At 54.3% G+C, this 26,422-nt stretch overlaps 1 protein-coding gene across 16 annotated transcripts; it reads right to left on the bottom strand.

Moving 5' to 3' along the window:
- Positions 1–192: 192 nt before the first annotated feature.
- On the bottom strand, positions 193–24,233 carry TJAP1 (tight junction associated protein 1). Of its 16 annotated transcripts, none has more exons than XM_070778042.1 (14): positions 24,110–24,233; positions 23,526–23,621; positions 14,544–14,656; positions 14,325–14,454; positions 13,304–13,374; positions 7,331–7,428; positions 6,527–6,652; positions 4,983–5,011; positions 4,175–4,336; positions 3,899–3,965; positions 3,641–3,670; positions 2,770–2,877; positions 2,593–2,676; positions 193–1,957 (listed from the first exon to the last, which is right to left on the bottom strand). In XM_070778042.1, exons 7-14 carry the CDS (start codon positions 6,623–6,625, stop codon positions 860–862), a joined length of 1,677 nt encoding a protein of 558 aa, XP_070634143.1. In that variant the 5' UTR covers positions 6,626–6,652; positions 7,331–7,428; positions 13,304–13,374; positions 14,325–14,454; positions 14,544–14,656; positions 23,526–23,621; positions 24,110–24,233; the 3' UTR covers positions 193–859. The 16 variants fall into 16 exon arrangements, with proteins under 16 accessions (XP_070634143.1, XP_070634139.1, XP_019841634.2 ...); XM_070778038.1 differs by lacking the exon at positions 14,544–14,656 and adding an exon at positions 12,272–12,370; XM_019986075.2 differs by lacking the exon at positions 14,544–14,656.
- Positions 24,234–26,422: the final 2,189 nt, after the last annotated feature.

Raw genomic sequence — 26,422 nt, 5'->3', positions numbered from 1 at the left:
GAGCCCTGCCAAGGTTAATTGAGGGACACTCTCTCCCTGCCTGATGCTCTGTGGCCAAGGAAGCCCTAGGCAGAGGGAGGCAGGGGGAGTCAGGAGGAGTCAGGAGCAAAGACTAGGACATGACTAGGACTGGGGATACCCAAGAATGGGGAGAAGACTGGAAAAGGAAGGTCAGTGATACAAATGAGGCCATTCCAGTAAAATAGTTTTATTTAATTTTAAAATAGTTACCGATGTGAAAATTTCCCAGTGCTGGGAGTAACAGTCTAGAGCCAAGGTTGGGAGCGGGGCTAGGCTTCACCGAGAGCCCAGTTTAAGGCCCCTGAATCCCACCCTCTACTCCCTTCCAGAGGGAGGAGGAACATCTGAGGAGCCCTGAGTCAGTCCTCTCCCGCACCCCCGAGGGCCTGCTGTGCTAGGCCCCTTGAAGGCAACAGCTCGTGCAGAGGATTGAAGGAGAGGGAAACAGGTCAAAAACTAGAACTTAGAGGTTAATAATCCCAATGACCCCCTACACTCTGGGGGGAAAAAAAAAAACTGGTGGCTATGAAAAGAGGATGGAGGATGAACACTGATGTAATAAACGCCCCAGCTCCCCAGAACAGACCGATTTGGGCTGACTGGAAGGTCATGAGCCCCAGCTGCACGTTACCATTGGAAAATAAATATTCCAGGAGGGAAAAACCACGAGGCCAGCTGGTGCCAGTTACAGTCAATGCAGCTGAAAGGCCTGGTGTGGCCTGACCCTGTTCACGCAAGGAGCAGAGGCCAAAGGCCTGGGCTGGGCGGAGACCCTGAGCTGCAAGGGCAGGGGCGCCCTGCAGTCCCAGTGCAGCAGCGGCGGAAGGCGAGCCAGGCGCTAGTGGAGCAGGGTGCCCTGCTCCTGGGCCTGCGTCAGGCTGTCCTTGCGGTGCAGGTGGTGCACCCCCATCCTCTTGGGGCTGCGCTGGGGGCGGCTGGGGCTGGGCAGTGCCCACACCCTGCCCTCAGCGCGAGGCGCGCTGGGCCCCTCCTCAGTGCCAGCATCGCTGGGCAGCAGGCTCTGGCGCTCCTCCTCTGGGCTGACAGGCAGATTCAGCTCTTCCTCGTCCTCTTCCCTGGGAAAGCCAGGGTCAGCTTCGGGCAGCAGCAGAAGCCCGCTTTCACCAGGTGGGGATGATGGTGCCTGCACCTCATCTCCACCAGCAGGCCCAAGGGCGAAGTGGCGCTGCAGCTCAGGGAGTGCATCCCGGCCGAAGGCCGTGCGCTGGGCCACAGCGGCCGGGGGCGGAGCGCGGTCCACAAACACCCGCTGCCAGCTGGCCAGCAGGTCCTCCTCGGAGCTGGCAGAGCTGGCCGGGGCACTGAGCGCCGGCGGGGCAGGCCGGGGCTGGTGCTGGGGGGAGGCCTGGGCTGAGGCAGGGCTGCTAGGCACCGGGCTGGGGCGGGCCCGCTCACTGCCCTCCTCCACCAGGCTCAGGGAGATGGCCTGGCGAGTGGCATATGTGCAGTTGGGCAGGGGGCTGTTGCGGGGGATCCGCACCTTATCCTCAGAAAACTCAATCACCCTGCGGCCAGGATACAGTGGATGTGGCGGAGATGGGGTTGGGTAGGGGCTCAGCTTCTCAAAGGCCGGCAGGGGCAGCTCCTCCTCTGGGGAGCCCCCGGCAGTGCCCAGGGAATGGCACTCCCCGTTGGGTTGGGGGCTGGGGCTGCTCGGGGCTGGGGGGCTAGCTGAGTCACCCGGGTCACCCCCACTCATATCCACATGCACGAAGACATCCTCAGCCAAGGGGTGCCCGGTGCTGCCTGACTGGGCCGAATTGAGCAGGAGAGACTCCGGCTTCTCCAGCACGCGGGCAATGACCGAGGTGGGCACCACAGCCCCAGGGGCCAGGCTGGGGGCAGGCCCGGGGCTGGTGGCCTCCTGACCACTGTGCAGGTGTTTCCGAACCATATCCTGTAGCTCACAGGGCAGCTGGGGTACAGGAACGAGAAAAGGAAAGAGACATGAAGGATCCCAGCCTAAGACAGCTTGCTTCAGGGCAAAAATAAAGGCTGCCATGTGCAAGGCTCCCTCCTCACAGTGTGCTGGGCACTTTGCTATCACCTGTTCTCACAGCACACCGAGGTATGTCCTCATTTTGCAGTGAAATGACTTAAAGCTTTTGATCAACACAGCCAGGATGTGACCCCAGAACTGGTGCTAAGGCCCACTCCTGTCGACCCTGTCAGCCCTAGGCTGGAGCTCTGGGGTCTAGAGCTTCCCCTTGGAGCAAGGGGCTCTCTCAATTATCTTATGGCCCATACTTCTGGCATCCCCCTCCTTCCTGCATCAGATCTGGAAACTGAGACCCTCTCCCCATCTCTGTTCCAGAAATACCCATAGGGCCAGTCCTCACCCTGCCCCTAGTGATGGCCCTTGAGAGCATGCAGGACACCAACCAGAGGCTGAGCTGCCTGGCTTGAGGGGAAACAGGAAGGCGAGGGGAAGGCAAAGCAGAAAGGCGGGGAGCCAGAGGTGCAAGGACAGGACAGAGAGGCGTAGAAACTGGAGCTGGAAGGGTCCTAGAAAGGGTGGACGGATACTGGCTGGGAGGACCCGCTACTCACATCGGCAAACTTGTGGTTACGGAAGTGGGACTTGTTGCACTTGAGCAGCTGCACGGCCAGGTTGCAGTCCAGCCGGTACCGCTCCTGCAGACACAGATGCAGCTCAGCGCCCAGCCCCGCCCGGGGAGTGGGGTGGGGACACAGTGGCACAGGCAGGGAGGCCCCAAGATGCCGTACGTTGAGCTCCTCCAGCTTGTTGATGGTGTTCCTGGCATCCAGCAGCTTGTTGGTCAGCTCCACAATCTCCCAGTCCAGCGTCTTCCTGTCCATCTCAGCCTTCTTGATCTGAGGCACAAGACTCACAGTGAACCCAGCCCGGGCCCCAGCCAGCTCTTCCTCCCCTCCTCCCAGCCCAGAGACACAGGAAGCCACAGGTGCTAGGGCAGCCAAGGCACATGAAGTAGAGACAGATGATGGACAGACAGAAGGAGACTGGACACTTCTCCTGCAATGCAGGCGGGCTGTGGGGCAGGGGCTTTCTGAGCATGACCAACAGTTGCCCAGGCCCAGAGCAATCTAAGAGCTGCCCAGCCTTGGAGGGTGCACAAGGGGCTCTACACACCAGGGGAGGGAGCTTCTACCCTGAGAGACAAGAACTGCAAACCCAGGGGCTCAGGCCTATGCTGCATGTAGCTGTTTCCAGGATCAGGCCATTGGGTGAGGGGGAGGAGGCTGGGCACAGAACGGGGCTGGGTGGCAGCTGGGGGCGCCTGGGAGATTATCTAGTCAAGCAGGGAGGGAGCTACAGTCTTCTGATCTTCAGCTCAGGGACTGGATCCACAGGCCCCCTTCCTCCAAGCGACGGGGCTGGCTGCCACTGCAGCTGAGAGGCCATGAGTGTTCAGTGGTGACATCAATCAGTACCTCTGCCCAAGCCAAGAGCAGGCTCCCCACCTGCCCCCAGGAGCGAGGCACTGACTGCTGACCAGGCCTCCCATGAGGACAGGAAAGGAATGGGCAGAGGGCAAGGGGCAGACCCCAGCCATCCCAGATCTCAGCTGAGGAGGAGGCAAGGGCAAGGGAGAAAACACACAAACTCAGACGCAACTGCAAAAATCCAGCTGTGGCTAAGAGAGGCCTGAGAGAAGAGTACAGCAGCAACGGTGGCAGCATGAGGGGAAGACGAGAGAAGAGAAACAGTGTGAGCGTTAAGACGACCCTGACTCGCACAGCACGTGGCAGGCCCCTCCCCACCACAGCCGCCCCCTCCCGAGCCCAGGGCAGGACGGGGGCCCCCTGGCAAGTCCTAGCCCCGTGCTGTGCTGTGAGTGCAGCGCTAGCCAAGCTGCCCTCCTGGACAGATTACCAGCGTGTGCAGCTTGTCCTCCAGCTCCTGGTTGGTCCTCTGGGAAGCCGTGTAGCTGTTCTGCAGCCTGTAGAGAACACAAGGCAGACCTCCGGGTCAAGATGCCGCTCTTCAGACCCTGCTCAGTCCCTTCTTGATGTGGATCTTGGGCAGGTGCCCCTCCCAGAACTTCAGTTTTCGCATCAGAATTGGATCACCTCTGAGGCCACACCTGGCTAACAACCCCCTGTGAACGGGGAGATGCATGCATGCGTGTCCCAGCCCCCGGTCCCACACCTGCGGAACTTGTCCTTAAACTTGTCCAGCTCCTCCCGGCTCTGGCCCAACTCCAACTCCAGGCAGTCCTGCCCGATCTCCAGCTCGCGCTCCAGAGCCTCAGTGCGCCTGGTGGCTGAGGCCAGGCGCCGGCGAAGCTCCTCGTTTTCCTGCTGCAAAAGCCTGGGAAGGTGAGGGTTCAAGGGCAGAGGGGCATCAGAGGTGCTAGGGCCACCCTGGAGTCCCAGGCTGGATTCAGAAGGAAGTAGGGGTGACAGGAGTCCAGGGAAGCGTATCCCACAGGCCTGTTGGCCCTGAGAACACGGCTGGGCCTGGAGGGTGGGGGAGGCAGAGGGGATGGAGGGGGACAGTCGGCCCCCCTCACTGGAGAAGACAGAACTGCAGGGGCCACAGTTGCCATTTGTCTCTAGTTACAACCCAAGCCAGCCGGCCCCCAGCTCCAGTTTCTCCACTGCACAGTCAAGCTGCTCCATTATTCAACTTGTGGAAACCCAGCCCAGGAGGGCCCTGCTCTGCAGAGGCCTCACGGGGCTGACGGAAAAGGCTGTAAGAGACAGCTGGCACAGGAGGCGGGAGCTGGGACTCGCCCGAGCAGCCCCTCAGAGGCACTCGCCTCCCCAATGCCAGGTTCTCATCAAACAGATGTTTTTCCAGGACTAATATCCAAACGTCAAGCTGCCTTCCAGAGTCCCTAAAATCCCCCAACTTGTACCTCTACCTAATCCAAGGAAAAGCCCAATGGTACCAACAGCCTGGGGCTGAGGGGACCAAGCTGAGGCAGGGAGGCTCTTGGGCAGCAAGTACTCACTTCATCCTCTCCGCGTCAGTCAGCGGCTCCTGTGCACAAAAAAACAGAAGCCTGAGGCTCGGCTCCGGACCACTTGCCTCCCGCTCACTCCCACCTCCTCCAAACAGCTCCAAACAGCCCCAGAGAGGGTCATGTCTGCAGCATACGTGTCTGGCACGAGTGGGCTGCAGGGCCCCCCAGAGTTGGGGCCGTCTAGTAACTTCTGGACCAGCCGAGACTACCCTCGCCCATGCCGCCAGACTCCAACCCTGCCGTTCCCCACACCAGCTCCAAGCCCTCTGAGTCCTAGAGGCCATGCCACCTCTCCCTGGGCTAAAGAGCCTCTCAGCTCTTCACTGGGCTCCTAGCGGGCCCTGTAGGCAAGGTTGAAGACTTTCCAGGGAAGTGACAAAGCCAGGTGGGATGGAGTAGAGTCCAGAGCTCTGATGAAGCCCTGCGGGCCCCCTGGGAGGCATGAGTGCAGGACAGCCTCTGGGGTAACCCAGACGGAGGGGAGTGAAGCGTCTCGTCCTGCTTTCTCCCTCCTGCAGCATCTTCCTCAAGGCCCCACATGGGTCACGAGCCCAAGGGCCAGAACTCAGCCAACCAAAAGGCAGAGCGAGCCTGCGCAATGGCAGTAGGGAAATGTCGAGTGGCATTTGATTGGCCTCACAGCTTCAGGACGCTCATCGAAGGCAGGACAATGAGGTGCATGGCCCAGACTATGGACCTGGGAGCCACTGACACCTGGATTGGTTTCATTAATCTTGTTGAACCCTAGAGACCACATCTACAAAACTGGGGGGAGTGCCCAGAGGGCGGCACCTCGCACAGTATCTGGCCTTTTAATGTTTCCTAAATTCAAAATGGGCAAGTTGTGGATGGCACTTCTGCCCTGGGCCTTGGCACACGCTGGCCATCTCTCAAGTTCTCCAAATGTGCTCCATGAACTTCAACAGGGTAGAGACACAGTATCAAGGAGAATAAACTCTCCTCTTCCTGCAAGAGCTTAACGAGAGAGGAACACCGATCTGGACAATGTTTGGCGGTTGCCTGAAGAAGGCCTCCTAAGTATCTAATGTGGTCCCTAGCAGGGAGCACATATTTGATAAATGTCAGCCAGACAAAACAAAGCTGGACGAAGGTCAGCCTTTCGGGGACAGTGGAGAACAGCTAGGCTGAGGGCAAGCAGCTGGAGCTCCCTAAAGGTGCCCAGAGGGGCCGCAGGTTGCACAGCTCTGCTCCACCAGTGGAGGGCCAGAGTCCCCGGCTCCGGGCAGGTCAGACACCTTTGTCTGATGGGCGACCTCCCACACCAAGAATAACACTGCACAGATCATTTAGGCTGCGCTACAGACTCTGGGGCTCCTGGATGTGTGAACGTGTCACAGCCATCCCCCATTGGTCTGCACCACGAGCATGGTGGCAGCTGAGAGCCCAAGCGGGTACCAGCAACGCCACACTCGCACCCCAACTGGGGGAACCAGATGCCCCCTCAGGACAGCCAGGCCCCGCCTCAGAGGTCTGCAGCTGCCAGCTGGGGCAGGGGGACCACTCTTGCTGACCTCCTGCTCGGGCCGGGAGCCAGGACTTTCCAGCCGCAGCTCACGATGCTCGGGTGGTGCCTTACGATAGGGCTTCTTAGCAGGGGCTGCACTGGTCATTCTGGGAGATGAGAGCTGTTCAACCTGCTGAGGGAAATAAGGAGGGAGGAGGCTCAGAGACGTGGCAAGAGGCCTCTGAATTGAGGGAAAAAGGGGACAGGTAGGAGCCACCAGGCAGGCAGACAGGCCTGGGCCACTCCCAGGGTTATCTGAAGTGCTCAGCTCTGGTGTGCCACTGCCTGTGGGTCAATGGTGAACAGGAGAGGCGTCCAGGGCCAGTGGGAATACATGAGGGGAAAGGCAGGGCCCAGGGCCTGGGCGCAGGGCACACGGGTTGGGCCGGAGGAGTGACCCACCCCTGGTCCCTGCGGGCGTGGGAGGGCCGCCGCAGAGGGAAGAGCGACTCTCCAAAAACCAGTTTCCTCAATTCCAAACTGGGTTAAGTTTCACTTCAACAACCAATTTCATAGGGTTGTTGTAATGATTATGGAAAGCACTAACAACAGAAGCTGGCACTCAGATGCTCGACTAATGTTAGCTTTAAAGCAAACTGTGAGCAGAAAGTAAGGGCTTGAGATGTATGCCCAGCCTGGACCCCTCAGGGCGGGGTGTCACCAGGTTTGGGGGCCCTGAAAGTCAAGCCTCTCTGGCCTCCAGTGCTCTCTTCACCAGCCCCCACCAAAAGGGGCCACCTGCTGCCCCCTCACCTGCCAGCCTCCCCAGGAGAGGGCCCAGTGGGGGGCGCAGGCCTCACTGCGAACATACCGTCTATCCGTCGGCAGCACTCTCTGTTCCGCTGTCCGGGAGTCAGCCTGTGGCTCTCTGCATCCCACGGCCCAGCCACTTCCTCTGGCCAACAGCTCCTGAAACCGGAGATGGGAAGAAAACAGAAACCAGGTGTCAAGGCCTGTCTGTCAGTGCCCCCAAGAGAGCTACGCAGGAGAGCCATGGAGGCAGGACCGGACTGGAAGCACTGGGCTCTGCATGAACGGCATCCCGGGCCCAGGGAGACACAGGTGTGTCTGTGTGGCCATGCTCTTGGCTTACCACACGCCTGATTCCAGAAGAGGCCTGGTGCTGTCTTGTCCCTATCCTACCCTGTATCTGTCCTGTTCATCTCCAGGGCCTCTCAGAGTCTAGAAACAACAACTCAGAGATTTGGGGGACATGGGTTGCAGAAGAAAACACCAGGAAAAAGCCTAGGAGAGGCCCAAGAAGATGCTGGGGGAAAAAAAAAAAAGCTCCTAGCAATGATTCCAGAGGAGCCCAAACAGACTGCAAGAGGAGGGGAAGGTCCAGGAGAGAGAACTGGAAAAGGCAGCATTTTAGAGCAATGACGGTTCTCAACCAGGGTGATTTGGGTCTTCCCCGGCCTCCTCCTTTCCCCACCCCTGGTATCTGGCAAATATCTGAAGGCATTTTTGCTTGTCACACCAGGGGTGGGCGGTACTGGCATCTAATGTGTAGAGGCCAGGCCTGCTGCTAACATCCTATGAAGCACAGTGCAGCCTCCCACGACAAGGCATTATCGGCACAGTGTTGATTTGCCCAGGCTGGGAAAGCCTGTGTAGGAAGCCCCAGTCTGGGGAGCTGAGACACCTGGCTTCCGGGCTCAGTGCTGCTTCTGACACACGATGTGGCCCTGGGTAAGTCCCTGCCTCACTGGATAAGCTTGTCTCTCATCTGCAGAGAGGTGGCTGGAATGAGTGGCCTGTGAGGTCCCCTCCAAGTCCTTGGGGTTCCGACCTCTCCCCGACCTGTAATGAGCTGGGCTGCAGCATGGGGGCAGCAGCTACCACAGGGACCAGTGGAGGCAGCAACCTCAGGTGGCCTTCCGGACATCAGCAGTCCTGCCTCCGCCATCCACCTAACCAGAGCTGGGGGCTGAGGGAAGCCTTGCGGGCTGAAGCGTGTGTTCCCGCTGTTGGGACATGCCCTGGCCACAACTCCTGTCACATTCCAACAGGGCCTGAGGCAGGAGGCATGGTGAGGGGGTGGGGAGGGCGGGAAGAGGAGTGGCCTCCCCTCTCTGTCTGGGCAGCCTGGCCTCTGGCGTGGGGTTCTGGGGTGTGGCAGCAGGCACGAGCCGCCAACCTCCAGCCCTTTGATGGCGAGGCAGAGCGTGTCCCCACAGGGCACACACAGCGGGCTGTGTCGGGCTGACTCCCTGTTCAGGAATCTGGGCAGGCCTGAAGGGACAGCACATTCCTGAGGTGTGGGGGAACAAACAAGTCACCCCCACAGTTCCCTGGGGCTACCCCTTCAGTGGGGCCCTGGGTGGAAGCTCTTCTGGCCTGGGGAACAGGCCCAGAAAGTGCCAAGCCAGCACGGGTACCTGGATTCTGATACTCAGAGGGTCTAAGTTGGGGGGGTGGTATATATGTTAGAAAAGGAAGAGTCAGACCACAGGAGTGAGAGATACTGGTAGCCAGGAGTGCCCATGAAGTCCAGAGCCGGCCTCTGCCTTCCCCCACCTTCCCTATTCCTGCCAGCGCCCACACTGCCCTCCAAGCCCTGGGACACTGGTGTGGGCGGTGGGCGGAGGACACTACCGTGCCCGGGTATCTAGTCATCCTACCCGTGAGGAGACGCAGCGGCCTCCCTCCATGCCCCGCTGCCCCAGCTCGAGCTGTCACATGTCCTACGAGCTCATCCTGCCCTGTCTCAACCTCACGGCCCCACAGCACATATTCCTGGGGCTTTCATGCACAGACAATCTGGCCTGCTGAGGGGACAGGTAGCATGCATGTGGCTAGCAGTGAGACGGGTCAAAGTGCAGACTAGGACTCTCAGATGAACGACAGTGGTTTTGGAGGTTCTTTTCCCCAGCCAGAGTCCGCTCTTTTCATACATATCGGAGTCACAGGGAGGGACATGGCTCCTGACTGGGGAGGCAGAAGGCCACACCCTGCTAGGGAGGACAGTCCACCAGGGAGCCTCAGCGATCCCAACACAAGTCCAGGAGGGAGACTCCATGCCACTCCCTGCCCCACATCCCTAAATTCCAGTGCATGTTGGGGCTCTGGTCCCAACTCCTGAGGTCTGCTAAGGGCCTCAGATCCAGCCTGGAGGGGACCACAGTTCCAGCACTGAACAGGCACACACAGGCCTGGCAGGACGCTGGCACTGCAGGGAAGGTCAGCCCCAGGGGTGAGCGCAACGCCAGGCCTACTGGAGAACACAGGGAGCAGCAGCCGGGCAACAGGGTCACAGGAGGAGAGGAGGGGCTGGCTACAAAGCAGCGGAGCGGCCCCTCCAGGAAGACCCAGCTCCTAGAGGCTGCCTCCCTGGCACATGGCCTTCACCCAAAGATCTCCAAGCTGCTTTGGAGTGTTTCAACCCGAGGTCGACTCCTAATCCCACAGCAAGAAAAAGAGTCCCCCAGGGAAGGCTGGATAAGTCCAAATGGGCCACAGGCCACGAGGAGCGGGCAGACAGCCCAGTCTCTTAGCCTCTGGATGCTGCGCTGGCTCCAGGGCACCTCCACGAGAAGGCTCTTCTAGAAAGTCTAGAAACTGACAAGGAAGAATCCCACTCCCACCCCTCACCACAAACTACCTGAGCTTCAAGGAACTGGAAGCAGAAGACTCAGGATGTGGGCTACCACATCTCAGGCTGGGTTTGTGCGACAACAGCCGTGCTCTGGGAGAAAAGTGAAAGTGAAAGTGGCTCGGTGGTGTCCGACTCTTTGCGACCCCCATGGACTATACAGTCCACGGCATTCTCTAGACCAGAATACTGGAGTGGGTAGCCTATCCCTTCTCCGGGGGATCTTCCCAACCCAGGAATCAAACCGGGGTCTCCTGCATTGCAGGTAGATTCTCTACCAGCTGAGCTATGAGGGAAGCCCTTCTGGGAGAAAGGCTGAGACTTGAGTCAATCCCCCCGGCTGACCTGGTCTGGGGCTCTCGGGGCTGCACCTGCAGGCACTGTTGAGGGAGACACCCCCGCAGCGTCACCGAGGCGAGGTGAAAGGAAAGCAGCTCTCCTCACCGCCCCCACCCCCCCTAACCCCGCCTCCTCCTCCCTCTCCTGCAGAGTATTCATTCTTCACTCACTCAGGAGCAGCTCAGAGGACTCCACCGTATCTGAGGGGTGGAGTGAGAGGGTGATAGCCTTGTAATTGCCATGTTGCAATCTGCCAGTCCGCGCAGGCCCCTGTTGCCGCCTGCCCTGTATTAAATACCTTCTCCCTGATTACAGCCCACGGGCATGATTAGCTGCCTCCAGAGAACAAAGTCTACTTTCATTAGAAATGGGACTCGGCACGCACAGTGAACCTGTGCTCTGAACCCACTGAACAGCTGAGCAAAGCGTGTATCAGAGGCAGATATAAGGAGCAATATATGCCAGGAGCTGGCGGCTCCTCTCTCGAACCAGGGGACAGCTCTCCGACTCGCTCCCCTGTGTGGACAATGAACGTGTGTGGATATGACCAGGGGTCCCCCCGAAGTCAGTCCTGATGCTGCTGGAGACGGAGCAGGATGAGGAGGAGCCCTCTTCAGAATCTGATTCTCTCCAAACCACTATCCTTTCTCCTCCTCCCTGCAAACACCCGCAGAGGCAACAGTGAAAGGTTCGATTCCAAGAGCCAAGGACACCCCCTTACTTCCCTCTGCCGTCCCATCTGTGCATCTGCCCAAGGCCCAGGGCAAAGCCAAAGGTGCAGGAGAGGAAGGGAGCTCCCAGCATCCAGCTTTCTCTCTGCTCAGGGCTCAGAGGTTACCCGCTCGACACTGGCCGAGCAGAGGGAGACAACTGAATCCAAAACAGGTGTGGCTCAAACTCTGCCCTCCCCTGCACCCCAGGTCTCTTCTAGCCCCCAAGTTCTGCACCACACCCCTGCCCCTACACAGTTCAGCTGCCTACCCAAAGAAACCGCCTGCCTCCACAACTTCCATCACCCACATTCTCTTTAAGAAATGATGACCCCAGCAGTTTATCTGGGCTCAGCATTTCTGTACTTACTGATGTCTCTGTCCCCAGCTGTCACTGAAATCAAGCAAGTGAAGGACGCTGAGGGGCCAATGAACCCAATCTTCTGAATCAGGGAAGGCATACACATCACAAAAATCATTAACTAATGCTCTTCTTTCATAATTCACCCAAAGAAAGTCAAATGGAAGGTAGCAATCATTGCTGCTTTTAAAATGAAAGGAAAACTGCCCCTTTTCAGAATACCCCAGCTGTGTTGTATGCTGCCTTACCCCAGCAGGATATAAATTAATAATAAACCCAAATATGGGCCCTTCCTAAAGCCCCCGGTGAACCACTAAACAGGAGCATGTGGTCACAGGGACGAGCGCCTCCCCTGTGGGAATGGTCCTCAGCTGTGAAGTGGTCTCTGAACCCTGCAGGCCTGGAGGAAGCTGTGCCTCGCGGGGTTGGGGTGGGGGGCAAGACACACTCCACAGTGCAGGTCCAACTGCTTCTCAGGCCTCTGAAATCCGGGCTCTGGCTCCAACTAAGGACCAAGAAACACAAACCTCCACCGTGCAAGGGCCAGCCCCCTAACCAGGGGGGCCAGCAGGGGGTCCGGAGACTGCCCATAAGGACCCCTCCCACGCCCACCCCTAATCAGGATGGCTCCTCTCCCCCTTGACTGTCAGTGAACAGCCGCACAGAGAGCTGATCCTACTGAGGCAGCCTGGGTTCAGTCCTCCCAGCCCTGGCCCCCAGTTTCCGGCGCAGCTGTTCCCGAGATACCTGAGCAAAGCCCTGAGCGATCCTGGGCGCGTGGCAGGCAAGCAGCCAGCAGAACACGGGTGGGGCCCGGGCAGGCTCTCCTCTGGGCCGATGACAAGGCTGGAAGATGCCAGTCTGTGCCCAGACCAGCCCCATTGCCCCTCCCCCAGGCAGGCCTGCCACCCCTCTGGGAAAGCACAACGTCACCCTTTTGGGACATGCTGCCTGCGGCCCTAACCTGGCCCCCTGCCCACTCTAAGCGGAATAGACTACAGGTATTTAAAAAACCAGAATGGGTGGGAATATTCCTCCCCAGAGTCATCCTGAGGTCTCAGAACTAGTGCTGGTGGCCTGTGAGAGCTTACCTGGCTCCCACCAGAGCAAATACCTCAAGTCTATCCACCGGGCCTCTCGTTCAAGCCAACATTTGACAGGAGGAAAGGGGCTGAAGATTCCTGATGATGAGCCAAGCAAACCAACCCCCAACCAAACGGAGCACTCAGAAGTCCCCAGATCAGAAGCAGCACTTGACCTTCGTCCCATGCTCGCCCCTCGGGAAGAAGCAACCTGCCACTCCTCGCCCCTTCTGCTCTCCTCGTCAGAGCCAAGCCACAGGCCCCTCCAGGGTGCTGCTGCTCAGTAGCTCAGTCATGTCCGACTCTTTGTGACCCCATGGACTGCAGCACGCCAGGCTTCCCTGTCTGTCACCATCTCCCAGAGTTTGCTCAAACTCATGTCCATTGAGTTGGTGACGCTATCCAACCATCTCATCCTCTGTCGTCCCCTTCTCCTCCCGCCCTCAACCTTTCCCTCCAGCTTGCTAACTCTCTATTCAGGGTCCACACCATCCGCGGAGCCCCTACACCGTCTCTTGTTTACACACTCCCACTCTGTGGGCACTGGCAGCTTCCTGCCCTCTGCCTCCTGGCTCAGGGGAAACAGAGGCGGCTTAGAGGGCCTCCAGGTCTCAGGTCCCCCTATCTAGCCCACCACACTCCGCCCCCCTCCCCGGGCACTGCCCCCAGAGGCGGCAGACAGGGTCTGTCTAGTTACCTGTGCAGACCACCAGGGCGCCCCGCGCAGTCAGCCTTCCTGCAACCTCTGGACGCCCCTTCTTTCCCAGCCTGGAGGGAGGAGGGAGCCTGTTGGGAACTTCTCCATGGCAAGCTGAGGCCAATGCCTCCCTCAGGCCCACTGTGGAGTCCAGAGCCAGGTCCTGCCCCCTCTGACTAAGGCGCCCTTCCCAGCTCTTTTTGGTTAAAGTCCACCTGAAGCTCCAGAGGTGGAAGGCGGTGGGGGAACCAACTCCTCCCACTCCACCTCCCAGAGCAATGGTCACCAACGGGAGCTACATCTCAGATGGGTATCCGGTTCTGGGCTCCAACTTTCAGACAGAGCTTCACTCCTCTGTCCAGGCCATTTCTCACAGGCAGGTCAAGGTTTTCCTCAACCTCCCAGTCCCCAAGAAGAACCTGCAGTTTCAAATCTTATCCTGGGATGGGAATAATGGGGATATCATCTTCTCCTTTTTCCTTCTGGCTATGTCCATGAGGGATCTTAGTTCTCTGACCAGGGATTGAACCTGGGCCCTCGGCAGTGACAGCACTGAGCCCTAACCACTGGACTGCCACAGGAATTTCCATCATCTTCCCCTCTTGATAAAGGGAGGAAACTATCCAGTCTAGCAGAAAATTCCCTTCCTACTCTCCTTCCATCTGTCTCTGAGGCATGAAACCAGCAGCACGGTAGCTGAGGGATGCTCTCAAACTCCATGGTGCTAAAAGCAGATTAAAGAGACATGCTGTTCTAAGGGAGAACTGAGAGGCACATACTGACTGAGGGGAGGAATGGGGGCAGAGCCCAGCAGCCGGCTGGTAGGTGGACAGGCACCTGTGCACAGCCCCACCTACGGCAAGGAGACCGGGCAAACGGAGGGAACCCAGTGGTAAGGACAAGCGCGCAGAGGAGATGGCTCGGTGTAAGCAGAGGGGAGGAGGCCAGGGGCAGGAAGGGAGACGAGAGGCGTGGCTGGAGGCACCTTCAGGGTGGGTTAGCTGGCCCGGGTCAGACTCACAGGGTTAGTGTCTTCTCCCCAACCAGCCAGCTCTCCTGGTTAGCACGGTTAGCACCAGACTCGTGGCAGACGCCCTCCAGGCACTCCATACAAACAGACAGCTTGGTCTGTGAGCAGCCCAACTCCGGAGCTGCAAAGAGAGCAGAAGGAATGCCAGGCTGCAGGATGCCCGAGGGTACACACTGCCCTCTCCCGACAGGGACGCTCCTCCGGACTTACCGCCAGACCCTGCAGGGCCTCTCCCCTCTGGAAGGCAGGCCACATGCAAGCACAACACCCACCCTGCCAAGCAGTGAGCCTGGCTGGTGACCCCAGGGAGCAAGGCTCTCCAGCTGTCAACAGAAAGAGAGCATTGCCGTGGTGGAAGGGGGCACTGCTACCAGGGGGCAGCTCTCCTGTCTCACCTATTCCCGGAACACTGCTGCCAGGCTGGACCACAGCCCTGAGAGCTGCTTCTAAGAACAAAGCCACCCACAGCTGCAGCTGCCACCTCGCCCAAGCCCGTGCCAGCAGAGTCCACCACACCCCCTCCCACGGGCTCTGAGGAAAGGCGCTGGGAGAGAACTGGCCCAGGGACCGGAGGTTGCAACAAGAGCTGCGTGGAAAGCACAGCACAATGGGGCAGTGTGTGCCCGGCCCGGAGCCATGCCAGCCCAGGCAACGGGTGACACACTGCCACCTTTCAGCTGCAGAAAGGGCCAGGGGTGGTGTTTCCCAGGGAGCTGGCCCCAAAGGGACCCATGGGGCAAGGGTAAGGGCAAGGCCCCAGTCAGACTCCCCAGACCCTGAGGGCCCCCACCCCTCAGAATGGCAAAGCCCAGAAAGGCTAAGGTTCTCACACAGCTAGCCCAGGGAACACTCTTCCCTGAAGCCTCCAGAATCACCCAGGCAAAGTGACACACCCTGGCTTAGAGATCTCCAGGCAAATGTGCCACAGCAGTGGAGTCCCAGAGACCCCCTGCCCTGGCCAAGATGCGACCCCTGGGGAGGCAGGACAGGAAAGTTACAGCACAGACATCAGCAAATACTGGCTGTGACTGATGGAGAAGGGCTGGCAGGGAAAAAGCAGGAGAACGACCCCCACGCAGTCTGATGATGAGATGACTCGGGGTAGGAAGGGGAAAACAGAGACCACCCAGGCCCCACACATAGGCCTGGCTTCTCCCAAGCCCAGGCCAACGCTGAACACAAGCAAGAGAAGCCTCCAACAGGCTTCCCAGCTGCCCCCTTGCTGGGCTCCCGGCCTTGCTCTGATAGCCCTGGAGGTCAAAAGGCCGAAGCCTGACCAGGAAGAGTAAGCTAGCCATCTAGCAGAGAAGACGCCAACTCTTCCTGTGGGCTCTGATCTCTTCCCTGGACTAGCAAGGAAGCGTGGCCATGGGCGACTACTTTCTGAATCCTCGACACAGACATACTAATAAATAAACAAACACGCACCAGTTGGGTCTGGTTTGTTTTCCAAACGGGGAGCAGCAAGTGACCTGGTTAATCCAAGGTTTCAGACAGCAGGGGTTGAGAAATCAGGTAAGTCTCCGCCCTTCCCAGCCAGAGATGAAAGAAGAGTGAGAGAGAGAGACACATGCGAGCCAGGGGTGCTGGTGCCCACATCACGCCCACACCCATCCTGATTCCCACTCCAGGGCTCTCCTACCAGAAAACTTCATCCCAGCATAAAAGACAATCCCTCAGAGATAAGCAGGGTGTCTGCTGTGGCAAGAACCTCTGGGAAAGCTGCTCCAACCCTCCCAAGGAGCCAGCCAGCCCCCCAGGAACACACCAAGCTGGACTGGAGGCTGCAGCCGGGCTCCTCAAAGGCTCCAGCAGGGACTAATTCCCCCCTCCCTGCCCCACCCAGGGTTAATTGTTAGGAGGGCAGAACAAGCTGAAGAACAATATGTATTACTATTAAGTTGTGTTTATTTTACAGGCAATACATGATAGGGAATGTCTGGAAGTATTAATACATTAGAATGATCAGAAGGATACAGGATAAATGGTTAACAGTATTCCCTGTCTTTGGGAAAGGGCTTAGACAGGAGCAGTGGGGGAAGAAAGGGAAGGTCTTTTTGCTTTAAATTTTGTAGATTTTTCTGTACGGTTGGTATTTTCAACGAGGTACCACACCACGTTTATGATGACAACGCACTGTTCCCTGACAAACGGGCAAAATCACTCCATCCGCACTGTGCTGTACCCTCCCAGAAGTGCTTTCCCTTCAGCTGTATTTCCTTCAATCCTTGTAGCTTAGTGAGGCCCACAGCACAGGTGGCGTTCTCCCATTCTGAAGTGACACAGAGGACAAGAGCCCTGCCCAAGGCCACAGACACAGGGGACAGAACCCTCCATTTCCAATTCCAGTTCAAAGCCTGGAAAGCTGTCTTCTCCCGGGAGCCAAGGAAAACGATGACAATTCTGCCCGGATGTAAAGACCCTCAAAGACATCTGAGACCGAATTCCCCATCTGGCTCACCTGGAAAGGGGCAAAGAGGCCACTGCTCAGCACCCAAGGGGATAAGTGCAGAGTTCTATCCCGCTGGTTAGCTTAATGGAAGCCCAGGGCTTTCGGGTCTAGGCTGACTCTCCGCAAGGCAGTCCCCCCATCTGGGAGTTCTCTGCCAGTTTATTATGAGAACATAAAAGTGCTTCACAAATAGGGGGCCGTGTCCTTGATAGATCCCAAACGTCACCAAGTAGACAGTTGGCACTTACAAGATAGACCGAACAAAGAAAGTCTCACTCTTCTACTCCCGGACCCTCACCAGACGCAGTCCCTCTGAGACCTAAAAGCACACAACACAATCCAGTCCAGCTGGCTCATCTGATCTCCTCTCAAACCTGCTTAACGTACAACGCAGCTTATCACTCCTGCCAAGATGCCATCATGAAGACGGGCCACATTGCAGTGCGCACCCCACACCAAGGGATGAGGGGCAGAGCCCAGGGAAAACTCCTTCAATCCACCTCTAACTACTGGTTTCATCCCTGTGGTTCTTCTAGGCGTGAACAAGGCTGTACCAAGATGTCTTGGCTGTGAGCGTGGAGCACACCAAGGGAGGACCAGCGATACCACAGAAAAGCCAGCAGGTGACTGCAGGCACTAAAAGGAGCTCGATGAATAACAAAGAGGGTGCCGGCAGCCAAAGCCTTTTTAAGATGCTAATTAAGCAAGAAAATACACCTGTGTGTACTCCAGTGCCTCTCTTAACTCCTTCTGGCTGGCTTAGGAATGTGCGGTTAGAATATAAGGCTGAAGAGGGAGACAGCTGAAGCCAAACACCTAGATCATTCAACCACATTAACTCAACTCTGGAAAATAATTAGTAATGTGACTGTTAATACATTCACCTTTTGTTTATGCAGGACCTTCCTTCCTGAGAGTTCAAAGAGTTTCACCAGATAGATTTTATCTGCTTTAGTCTAAGAAAGGACTAGACTGGGAATAGGACTGCTCAGCACCTCCTATGTTGTGCTAACTAAACGCTCAGCCTTCAATAAATGACCTTGCCCCTAAGAAAGACCCCTGGGTGGGGAGAGACAGGTTAACAGCCCCCCTGCATCACAGTGTGGTGAGTGCTCTGAGAGCAAACAGGAGAGGCATCTGGCTGGGGCAGGGAGTTAAACACCAGACAGAAAGGTTGCCCTCCCAAGAATCCAGACGAATCTTCCTGTGATTGCAAACTCCCATTGGAGTGCGGCCCGGCATTATACAATTAAGAGGTCTAGACTTCTGGAAACAAACTTCTCTGGCGCTTGTTCAGAACTGGTGCTGAAGAATTATTCCCATCAGCTATACTGAAAACAAAAAGTCAAAGAATGGACAGCGACCCTCAGCCTTCCACCCCATTTCTGGGGAGCACCTGAGTTCATAAGCCTGTTCTGTGACCCCCCCCCAAAAAAAAAAAAAACTGAGACAAGAAGTCTGGCTTTCTCAAAGCCTAGACCACCAGCTTCACCCAACATTTTTTCAGTCCACAAAATACCAGGGAACACGGAACCTCAAACACCCCATCCAATACATGCACATGTACGGCTGAGTCCCTTTGCTGTCCACATGAAACTATCGTAACATTTTAACTGGCCATACTTCAATACAAAATAAAAGTTTAATAGAAGAACAACAGCAGCAAAAACCCACCCCATTTAGTCATCTCCGGCCTTAACTACATAACAAATCCGCCACCTACTCACTCCCACCTGTATCTACCAAAGTCATTGTTAATTTCACATGCTTGTCACAATCCATCAAAGGAGTCATTTCAACGTAAAAGATGGGAAGAAGCCTCAACAAACTTCCTTTGCACACTGACACTGTTCCCCAATCTCACCTTTTTTTGTTGCTCAGTGAAAGAGATAGACAGGTAAACAGGTAGACAAGTGTCCGGACCAAGAGGAAGAAAGGAAAACAGAGAAGTCTTCTCAACCAGGGTGGAAGAGAAGCTGGGTCTCAAGAGGTCAGCAGAGTTTGAGAGACAAAGGTGAGCACGATGCAGAGACTGAAATGCACAAGTAAGAAGAAAAAAGTAAACAAATGTTCAGAAAAGGTTCCGGAGCAGTAGGAAACTCAGGAGCAAGGAAACACAGGACAGATGAAACAGAGCGGCAGTAACTCAGGCTAGAGAGTCGAGTTTGAGCCTTCTGGTACACAAGGCTGAAGACTGTGGACTCTATCCCAAACAAGAGAGAAACCACGGCCTAAAGAGAAGAGGCAGTATGTGTTTTATAGGAAAGTAAATTTTTACAGCAGCATGGAAGATAGAGTAGGGAGAGACTGCCCGTCACATTTCTTTCATTGTATATGCACCACAGCATTATAAAGCACCTCTTACGCACCCTGCTGCTGCTAAGTCACTTCAGTCGTGTCCGACTCTGTGTGACCCCATAGACGGCAGCCCACCAGGCTCCCTCTTCTCTGGGATTCTCCAGGCAAGAACACTGGAGTGGGTTGCCATTTCCTTCTCCAATGCATGAAAGTGAAAAGTGAAAGTGAAGTCGCTCAGTCACGTCCGACCCTCAGCGGCCCCATGGACTGCAGCCTTCCAGGTTCCTCCATCCATGGGATTTTTACCCTGCACTATCCCAAATGCCAGAATACAACAGTGAGTAAGACAGTGTCTGTTCTCAGGGCACTTACAGTCTTGTGAGAGTCAGACAAATAAACAGGCAATTACAATACAGCCCAAGTGTTAAAACAGAAGTAAGCACAGGACAGTAAAGAGCAGTGGGATCCCAAAGGAAGTGACATTTAAAATGAGACCACAGGAGCAATAAAGAAGGAAAAGGGAGTCTGGAATGCAGCACAACCAACGTGTACAAAGACCCAGAAGCTAGAGAACAAGGTAAGTTTAAAGAGCTGTTAAGGGATTTCCCTGGTGGTACAGTGGATAAGAATCTGCCTGCCAATGCAGAGGACATGGGTTCAATCCCTGATCTGAGAAGATTCCACATGCCACAGTGCAACTAAGCCCGTGTCCCACAACAACAGAAGACACCGCAATGAGAAGCCCATGCACCAAAACGAAAAGTAGCCCCCGCTCCCCGCAACTAGAGAAAGCCCTTGCAAAGCAACAAAGACCCAGTGCAACCAAAACTAATAATAAATTTTAAAAATAATTTTTTTTTTAAAGAGCTGTTAAGAGGCTGAATCCTACTGGAGAAATGAAGACCCAGTTTACTCATAGGACTTGGCACTCAAAATATGATAGTGAAAAGGAGGTGAAGGAATTTAATTCAAAGATAACAAATGAATACTGGGTGTTATGAGAACAAACTGATTTAGACAACAAAAAGAGAATGGTAACAGGGGAGAACTGGCTTAAAACCCATCAGCCTTCACCCTGAAGTTCAATCATTTGCTAAAATGTGACCCGAATCTAGGAAGTCAGAGAACTACCAAAACACAAACATGTACTGTACGGAGATAACACGTTTCAGCATGCTGACTGCAGCCCAAATCAAGATAAAGCACACCATCCTGAGGCCTGTGGCTCCTCTGTTGATGGAGGAGGGGAGCAGAGACTGACAGATGCTCTTAAAAGCACATGTGCTATGCTACAACAGACAGAAAGTTTCATCATGGGGCAAGTCCTAGGTCCGGAGCCCCCGACACCATGAGCCCAGGCGTGTGCCTGCCCTGATGGCAGAGTGAAGAGTCATTTACTAAAGAAAAAGATGGGCCCTGAGGGCATGTGTTAAATAGACAGGGCATGACTCAGAAGGAGGGAAAGGGTGAGTCTTAAATACTGGGCAAAGGAAAGCTAGTCATCAGTCAGTCCTTACACACACTCTGCCTCCTGCCTGGCTTAAAGGAAAGAGACCTGGGCGTGGCACCAGGGCCTTCCTCTACAACACAAGCTTCAGCAGAAGCACATTTATTTTCCAACTTCCTCTCACGTTAATAACACAGTTTTCCCCTTTTGTAGTTTGCTATTTTTTAAAGAAAGATGCAAGCAGACTGTCTATGAGTTTAACACTATGGTTCCTTCAACGGTTCGTGTCAGTAACACAAACACCGACACAGTCAATGCATGCTAAGAATGGATCTCGATGTCATTCTGTCTGCTCACCCCAGCCAGCTCAAAGTTTTCCAAAGAGCAGTCACCAAGTTGGATCATGATGACAGAGTTTAGATTGGGCGAACATGGCACAGGGCACTCCCACACCAGTCCGTGTGTGTGTGCTAAGTCACTTGAGTCGTGTCTGACTTTTTTCAACCCTATGGACTGCAGCCCACCAGGCTCCTCTGCCCATGGGATTCTCCAGACAAGAATACTGGAGTGGGTTGCCATGCCCTCCTCCAGGGTTCTTCCTGACCCAGGGATCAAACCCAGGTCTCTTCCGTCACAGGCAGATTTTTTACCATTGAGCCACCAGGGAAATCCCACCAGTGCCTGCAAGGGTTATTAACTCTGAGAGGAAGAGGAGAGCTGAGATAAGAGCTCAACTCCTAAAACATTTTTTAAACAATCAGAAAAATGTTTACTACAATATGGGTTCACATCTAACCATCATGACAAGCAAACAAGAGACAGAAATTGCCAGTAGGCATATTTAAAAGTTAACTTCATACCAAATGCAAAAAAAAAAAAAAAAAGCTCAACTGCTTAAGCCTGATTGCCTAGCTTCAAATCCCAGCTCTGCCACTTACTATCTGGGTGATGCTGAGCAAATCACTTAACAATGCTGCACCTCTATTTACTCTTCTGTAAGATGGGGATACTAACAGTATTAAACTACTAATCCACTTACAAAAGTGCCAAGCATACAGAACGTGCTCAGTAAGCACTATTATTATCTTCATCACTCGATGGTAAATTGATCATTCTACAGCCTCACAGTTTCAAATGTGTTCTGCCAAGGAAATGACTGGTATTTTAATATCACTTTAAATAGCTTAATGAGGATATTCTCACTATACGTAAAATCTATACTATCCTCTTCTCACATCAGGAGAGCAGCTCAAACCAGTACAGGTCTGCCACAGAGAGACATCAAGTTCAATCATGAAGCAGAAATTAGGGCTGAGATCTGGCCAGCATAATAACAACAAATATATATACTGAATGTCAGGCACTGTTCTAAATACACTAATGTACTAACTTATTTGACCTTCGAACAACTCTATTAGATAGGTACTCCAACCATCTCCATTTGATTGATGAGAAAGCTGAGGCAGAGAGCTGTGCAATATCTAAAGGTCACAGAGTCACAAATGGCAAGGTCTAGATTTGGACAGGCAATCTAGCTCCAGAGTCAGTGCTCTTAATCTCTGTGCTGGCTCACCACACTGTCCTTGCTGGTTACAATCTTCTAGAGGCATCCACAAATTGTTCTCAGAAAGAGAAGTTTTTCAACCTTCTAGAAATGAAGTCACAGTTCAATAACAACACCAGTTCTTCAGATACCTGAAGGTACTGAAGTTAGTCTAGTGACAGTGACTTAGGCTGGTCTGCCTGGAGTAAGACTTTTGGGGGCATGGATGGGTTGAGAGTAGGGAGCAGAAGATGGTTAGTAAGGAGTCCTAGATCAAATCAGACTTGCTGATCCAAGCATGGAACCTTCTTACTGGAGCAGGTTCCAGTAAGAAGCATGCTCCTAATTCTGGCTTAGGCATAACCAAAGGGCATCAAAGAAGTGGGAACCATACTCACTGCGCTCTGTGCCTCCAAACCTGTTCTCTTTCCTCAAACCCAAATCCACTATCTCTCAAGCCATGGTTAGTTTTGCTAATAAAACTGATTTTGTTTTTTTTGCCACACCACATAGCCTGTGGGTCCTAAGTTCCCCAACCAGGGATCAAACCCATGACCCCTGCATTGGAAGCATGGAATTTTAACCACTGCATCACCAGGGAAGTCCCCAAAACTTAAAAAAAAAATATATATATATATATATTTTAACGTCGTTTGATAGGAAGATATAAAGAAAGAAGAAAAAAACTACCAGAAGAGAAAAAGGCAAGTTCTACAAGCCTTTCCTTGCATCACACTGCTCCAGGTTGTAAAGCAACTCTCAAATATCAGGGGTCTCAGGAACAGAATGATGTGAAAAACATGTGCAGAGCTTTGTACCAGTCAGCCTGACCTCTTACTATAAACTGATCTGGGTTTCTCCTCCCTAATCCCAACCTACCTGCCTCACTCCTCTGACCCAACCTAGGCACCAAATCCACATCCCCAAATAACACGGGCCCAAATAAATGAGCCCTTCTTACCAAAAGAAAAGATCAAAAGAGGCAGACATGTGGCAAGAATGAATTCAGGAATCGGTGACAGCAGGTGCCTAAATGGTTAATGGACACCAACCAGAAGTTTGTTTTCTTATGGCTGCCCACCATCTGTCACCCACAAATCTCCACTTTGGGCAGGAGACCAAACTGAAGATGTGATGGGGAGATCAAAGAAAATACAGTGACCGTGAAGGAAACTGCTTGTGACAGGGATGTGTTAAAATATTTTCAGTCTGATCTCTAGGCTCTTGCCCACGTTCGCCTGCACAGGTGAAGGCATACAAGGCTCAGTACTACACCCAACTCTCAACAAATCAGCGTGAGATCTAAGCAGAAGACTAACTTAGGGACCACAGGCAAAAGGCAGCCTCTAGAGAAGAGCGCCCTTCTCAAAATAAATGATTTTCAGCATCACTCGGAGCCCATGCATCCTGCTTCCAGGGAGCATGCCAGCCTGTCAACGGAGGCCACCTTACCCGCTCTGGGGTTGAGCTGGGGCAAGTCGCTACCTCTTCTTCTTTCCAAGCAGGCACTGTGATTTCTTCCAATCCCTGGGGCCCCTGAGTCTTCAGCTGAAATTGGGGCAGATGCTGCTATAAGAACTGTGGAAAGGCTGATCTAAGTCTAGAAGAGGGCCATTCGTTTGGCTTTAGTTCCCTCTTTGCTTCAGGTCTCTCTTCCTCGGTTCCCTACTATTCTCCTCCACGGAAAAGACCCCTTTTCCTCTCCCACCAGCCTGCGCTAGGGCCTCCACTCCACGCTCCGGGCTTTTTACTCTTGGCTAAGAAGTTCGGCTCCAACTCGTGACTCTGCTTCTCCCTCCCTGCACACCTACTTCTGGCTCCCCGCCTGGAATCCCCTCCCCCAAGGCTACCACTGGAATCTAGGCCCCCTCCCCTCCATCCCTATCTCATTTTTTTCTCTGCCTCCAACCTTCCACCACTCCACTTCCTCTTCTCAACCCCAGAGCTACTCCCTCCGCCCCAACTCCCCGTTGGCATCCTCACGACCCCCTACAAGTATAGACTCCCAGCCCGACTAATCCAATCCCACAACAAACTTTCTGCCGCTGCCCACTGCCTTCAGACCGCCATCTTGCCGCGGGGCAGGCCGGGTAGTGGCCACGGCCGCGGGAATCCCCACGCACCAGGCGCCGCGCGTCATCGGGGGCGTGGCCATGGGGGTGTGGCCTCCGACTGGGGCACTGGGGCGCGGGACCCGGAGGAAAGCCGCGGATCCTGTAAAAGCAGGATTTTGTGGGCTGGCTGCACAAGGAAGGCGGTGTCTTGTCAGGAGTAGGGAGATAGCGAGAAGGGTGGGGAAAGACTCTGGTATTCAAAAAGAAAAACAAAAAAACAATGGGAGGAAAACAGCACAAAAATGTAGTGAGAGTTGTAGCAATGGTTCCCCATCACTCAAAGGGTAAAAGGCAGCTTCTCAGCTTGTCACGTGGAAATAGGCAAGACCTAGCTTCTTCGCCCCTTCACCAGCCTCATCTTCCACCTCTGCCTGGGACTTCCTGTTCGCCATTGCAAGTCCTCTCCTCCCCTTGCACTGTGAATTCCTGCTCTTCCTTCAGCCCTCAAATCAGATTATCACCTCCTCCAGGAAGCCTTCCCCAATTTCCTAGATTGGATTTGGTGCTCTTTTGCTGGTTATCTCTAACCACTAGAAGGAAATGGCAACCCATTCCAGTACTCTTGCCTGGAAAATCCTATGGACGGAAGAGCCTGGTAGTCTACAGTCCATGGGGTCGCAAAGAGTCGGACACGACTGAGCGACTTCACTTCTTGTAGCCACTTACACTTCATTGTAGCTACCCTATGCTGTAATTATTTATTTGCACTTTGTGTCCCTTGCTAAACTTGCTGCTCCTTCAGGGCAAAGCCTGAATCTGATTATATCTTCATACCCTGGCAGGTGTGTGGCTCACAATAAATGTGTAACAAATAAATAACATAACATCCCATGTGCTAAGCATATATCTGCCTCAGGACTTTTCGGTTTACTGTTCCCTGTGCCTGTGATGGGCTACTTCCAGACAGTCCCACCCATTTGTGTCTCTGCTCAAATGTTACCACCTCAGAGAAGCCTTCCCTGGCCACTCTGTCTAAGACAATATCCCCAATCACTCCCTGCTTGGGGCTTCCCTGTAGCTCAGATGGTAAAGAATATGCCTGCAATGCAAGAGACTGGGGTTCAATCCTTGGGTTGGGAAGATCCCCTGGAGAAGGGCATGGCAACCCACTCCAATATTCTTGCCTGGAGAATCCTGTGGACAGAGGAGCCTGGTGAGCTACAGTCCATGGGGTTGCAAAGAATCAGACATAATTGAGTGACTAACACTACACCAATTCATGGGGTCGCAAAGAGTCGGACACGACTGAGCGACTGAACTGAACACTACAACACACTACTACACCACACTACTACTACTACTGCTCCCTTACCCTGCCTACTATTATCTGACATATTTTTCTTTGTTGATCATTTCCCACTATACTGCAAACTCCAGAGCTCAAGAACTTTCTCTCATTCATTACTGTATCCCCAGGATCTAAAATAATGCCTGGCATAGTAGATACTCAATACATGTCTATTTTATTTATTTTATTTGGCTGCACTGCATGGCATGCAGCATTTTAGTTCTCTGACCAGGGATCGAACCTGTGCCCCCTACATTGGAACCATGGAGCCCTAACCACTGGACCACCAGGAAACTCCTCACAATAAATGTTTGTGGAATGCATAAATGGCATGGAAAGAAGTGATGGAGGAATTTTGGAATGTAGTGATGGGGAGAAGAGGTTGAAAATACTATAAAATAGAGAATGCATAAATGGAAGGTACAGGTCCCCAAGGCCAGACTTGGCCACATCCGGTATGGGAGTGAAGACAGAATCCAGACTCAGGAAGGAAGGGAGGGAGCAGGATGAGAGCCAGGTAGAACTCCGGAGCAAGGTCCTCAGGGAATAGAGCTCTCCTGGGAAAGCTCCAGTTTAGGTTGAGGAAATAGGATGGGCCGGAGGCTGAGGAGTTTACTCAGATCTAAAGATAATATCCACCCCAAGCCCAGGCCTCTTTTGGCCAGATGGTGCTAGAGGAGCCTAGGCATCTGTTCCTCTGTAAATTATCCGTGCTGCCTCCTGCCTGTCTTCTCTGGTGACAGCCGGAACAATTGTCCAGGAATTCCATCTGCTCCCCTGTCCTTCTCCCCTCCACAGCTCATCAACATTTCAGAGTGGAGAGGTGTCCCCTTTCCCTGGGCTCGAGGGTTGGGAGTCGGATTTGTCCCTTGGTGGAACTGGCCTCAAGCACTCACTCCTTGAACAACACAACAAATAAAACCTCAGCAGAGATTCCCAGGCCCCTG

Source organism: Bos indicus, chromosome 23 (genome assembly GCF_029378745.1).
Source record: "Bos indicus isolate NIAB-ARS_2022 breed Sahiwal x Tharparkar chromosome 23, NIAB-ARS_B.indTharparkar_mat_pri_1.0, whole genome shotgun sequence".
NCBI classification, from domain to species: domain Eukaryota; kingdom Metazoa; phylum Chordata; class Mammalia; order Artiodactyla; family Bovidae; genus Bos; species Bos indicus.
This window is presented reverse-complemented; position numbering and strand designations above follow the sequence as displayed.

What these genes read in the sequence shown, in the direction of transcription:
- TJAP1 (XM_019986079.2), bottom strand. Translation starts at nt 6,625, where the DNA reads ATGACCAGTGCAGCCCCTGCTAAGAAGCCCTATCGTAAGGCACCACCC. An exon ending in AGGACAAGCTGCACACGCTG is followed by an intron (nt 3,671 to 3,898) that starts GTAATCTGTCCA and finishes CTCTTCTCTCAG; the next exon opens with GCCTCTCTTAGCCACAGCTG. An exon ending in GTAACCACAAGTTTGCCGAT is followed by an intron (nt 1,958 to 2,592) that starts GTGAGTAGCGGG and finishes CCTGTACCCCAG; the next exon opens with CTGCCCTGTGAGCTACAGGA.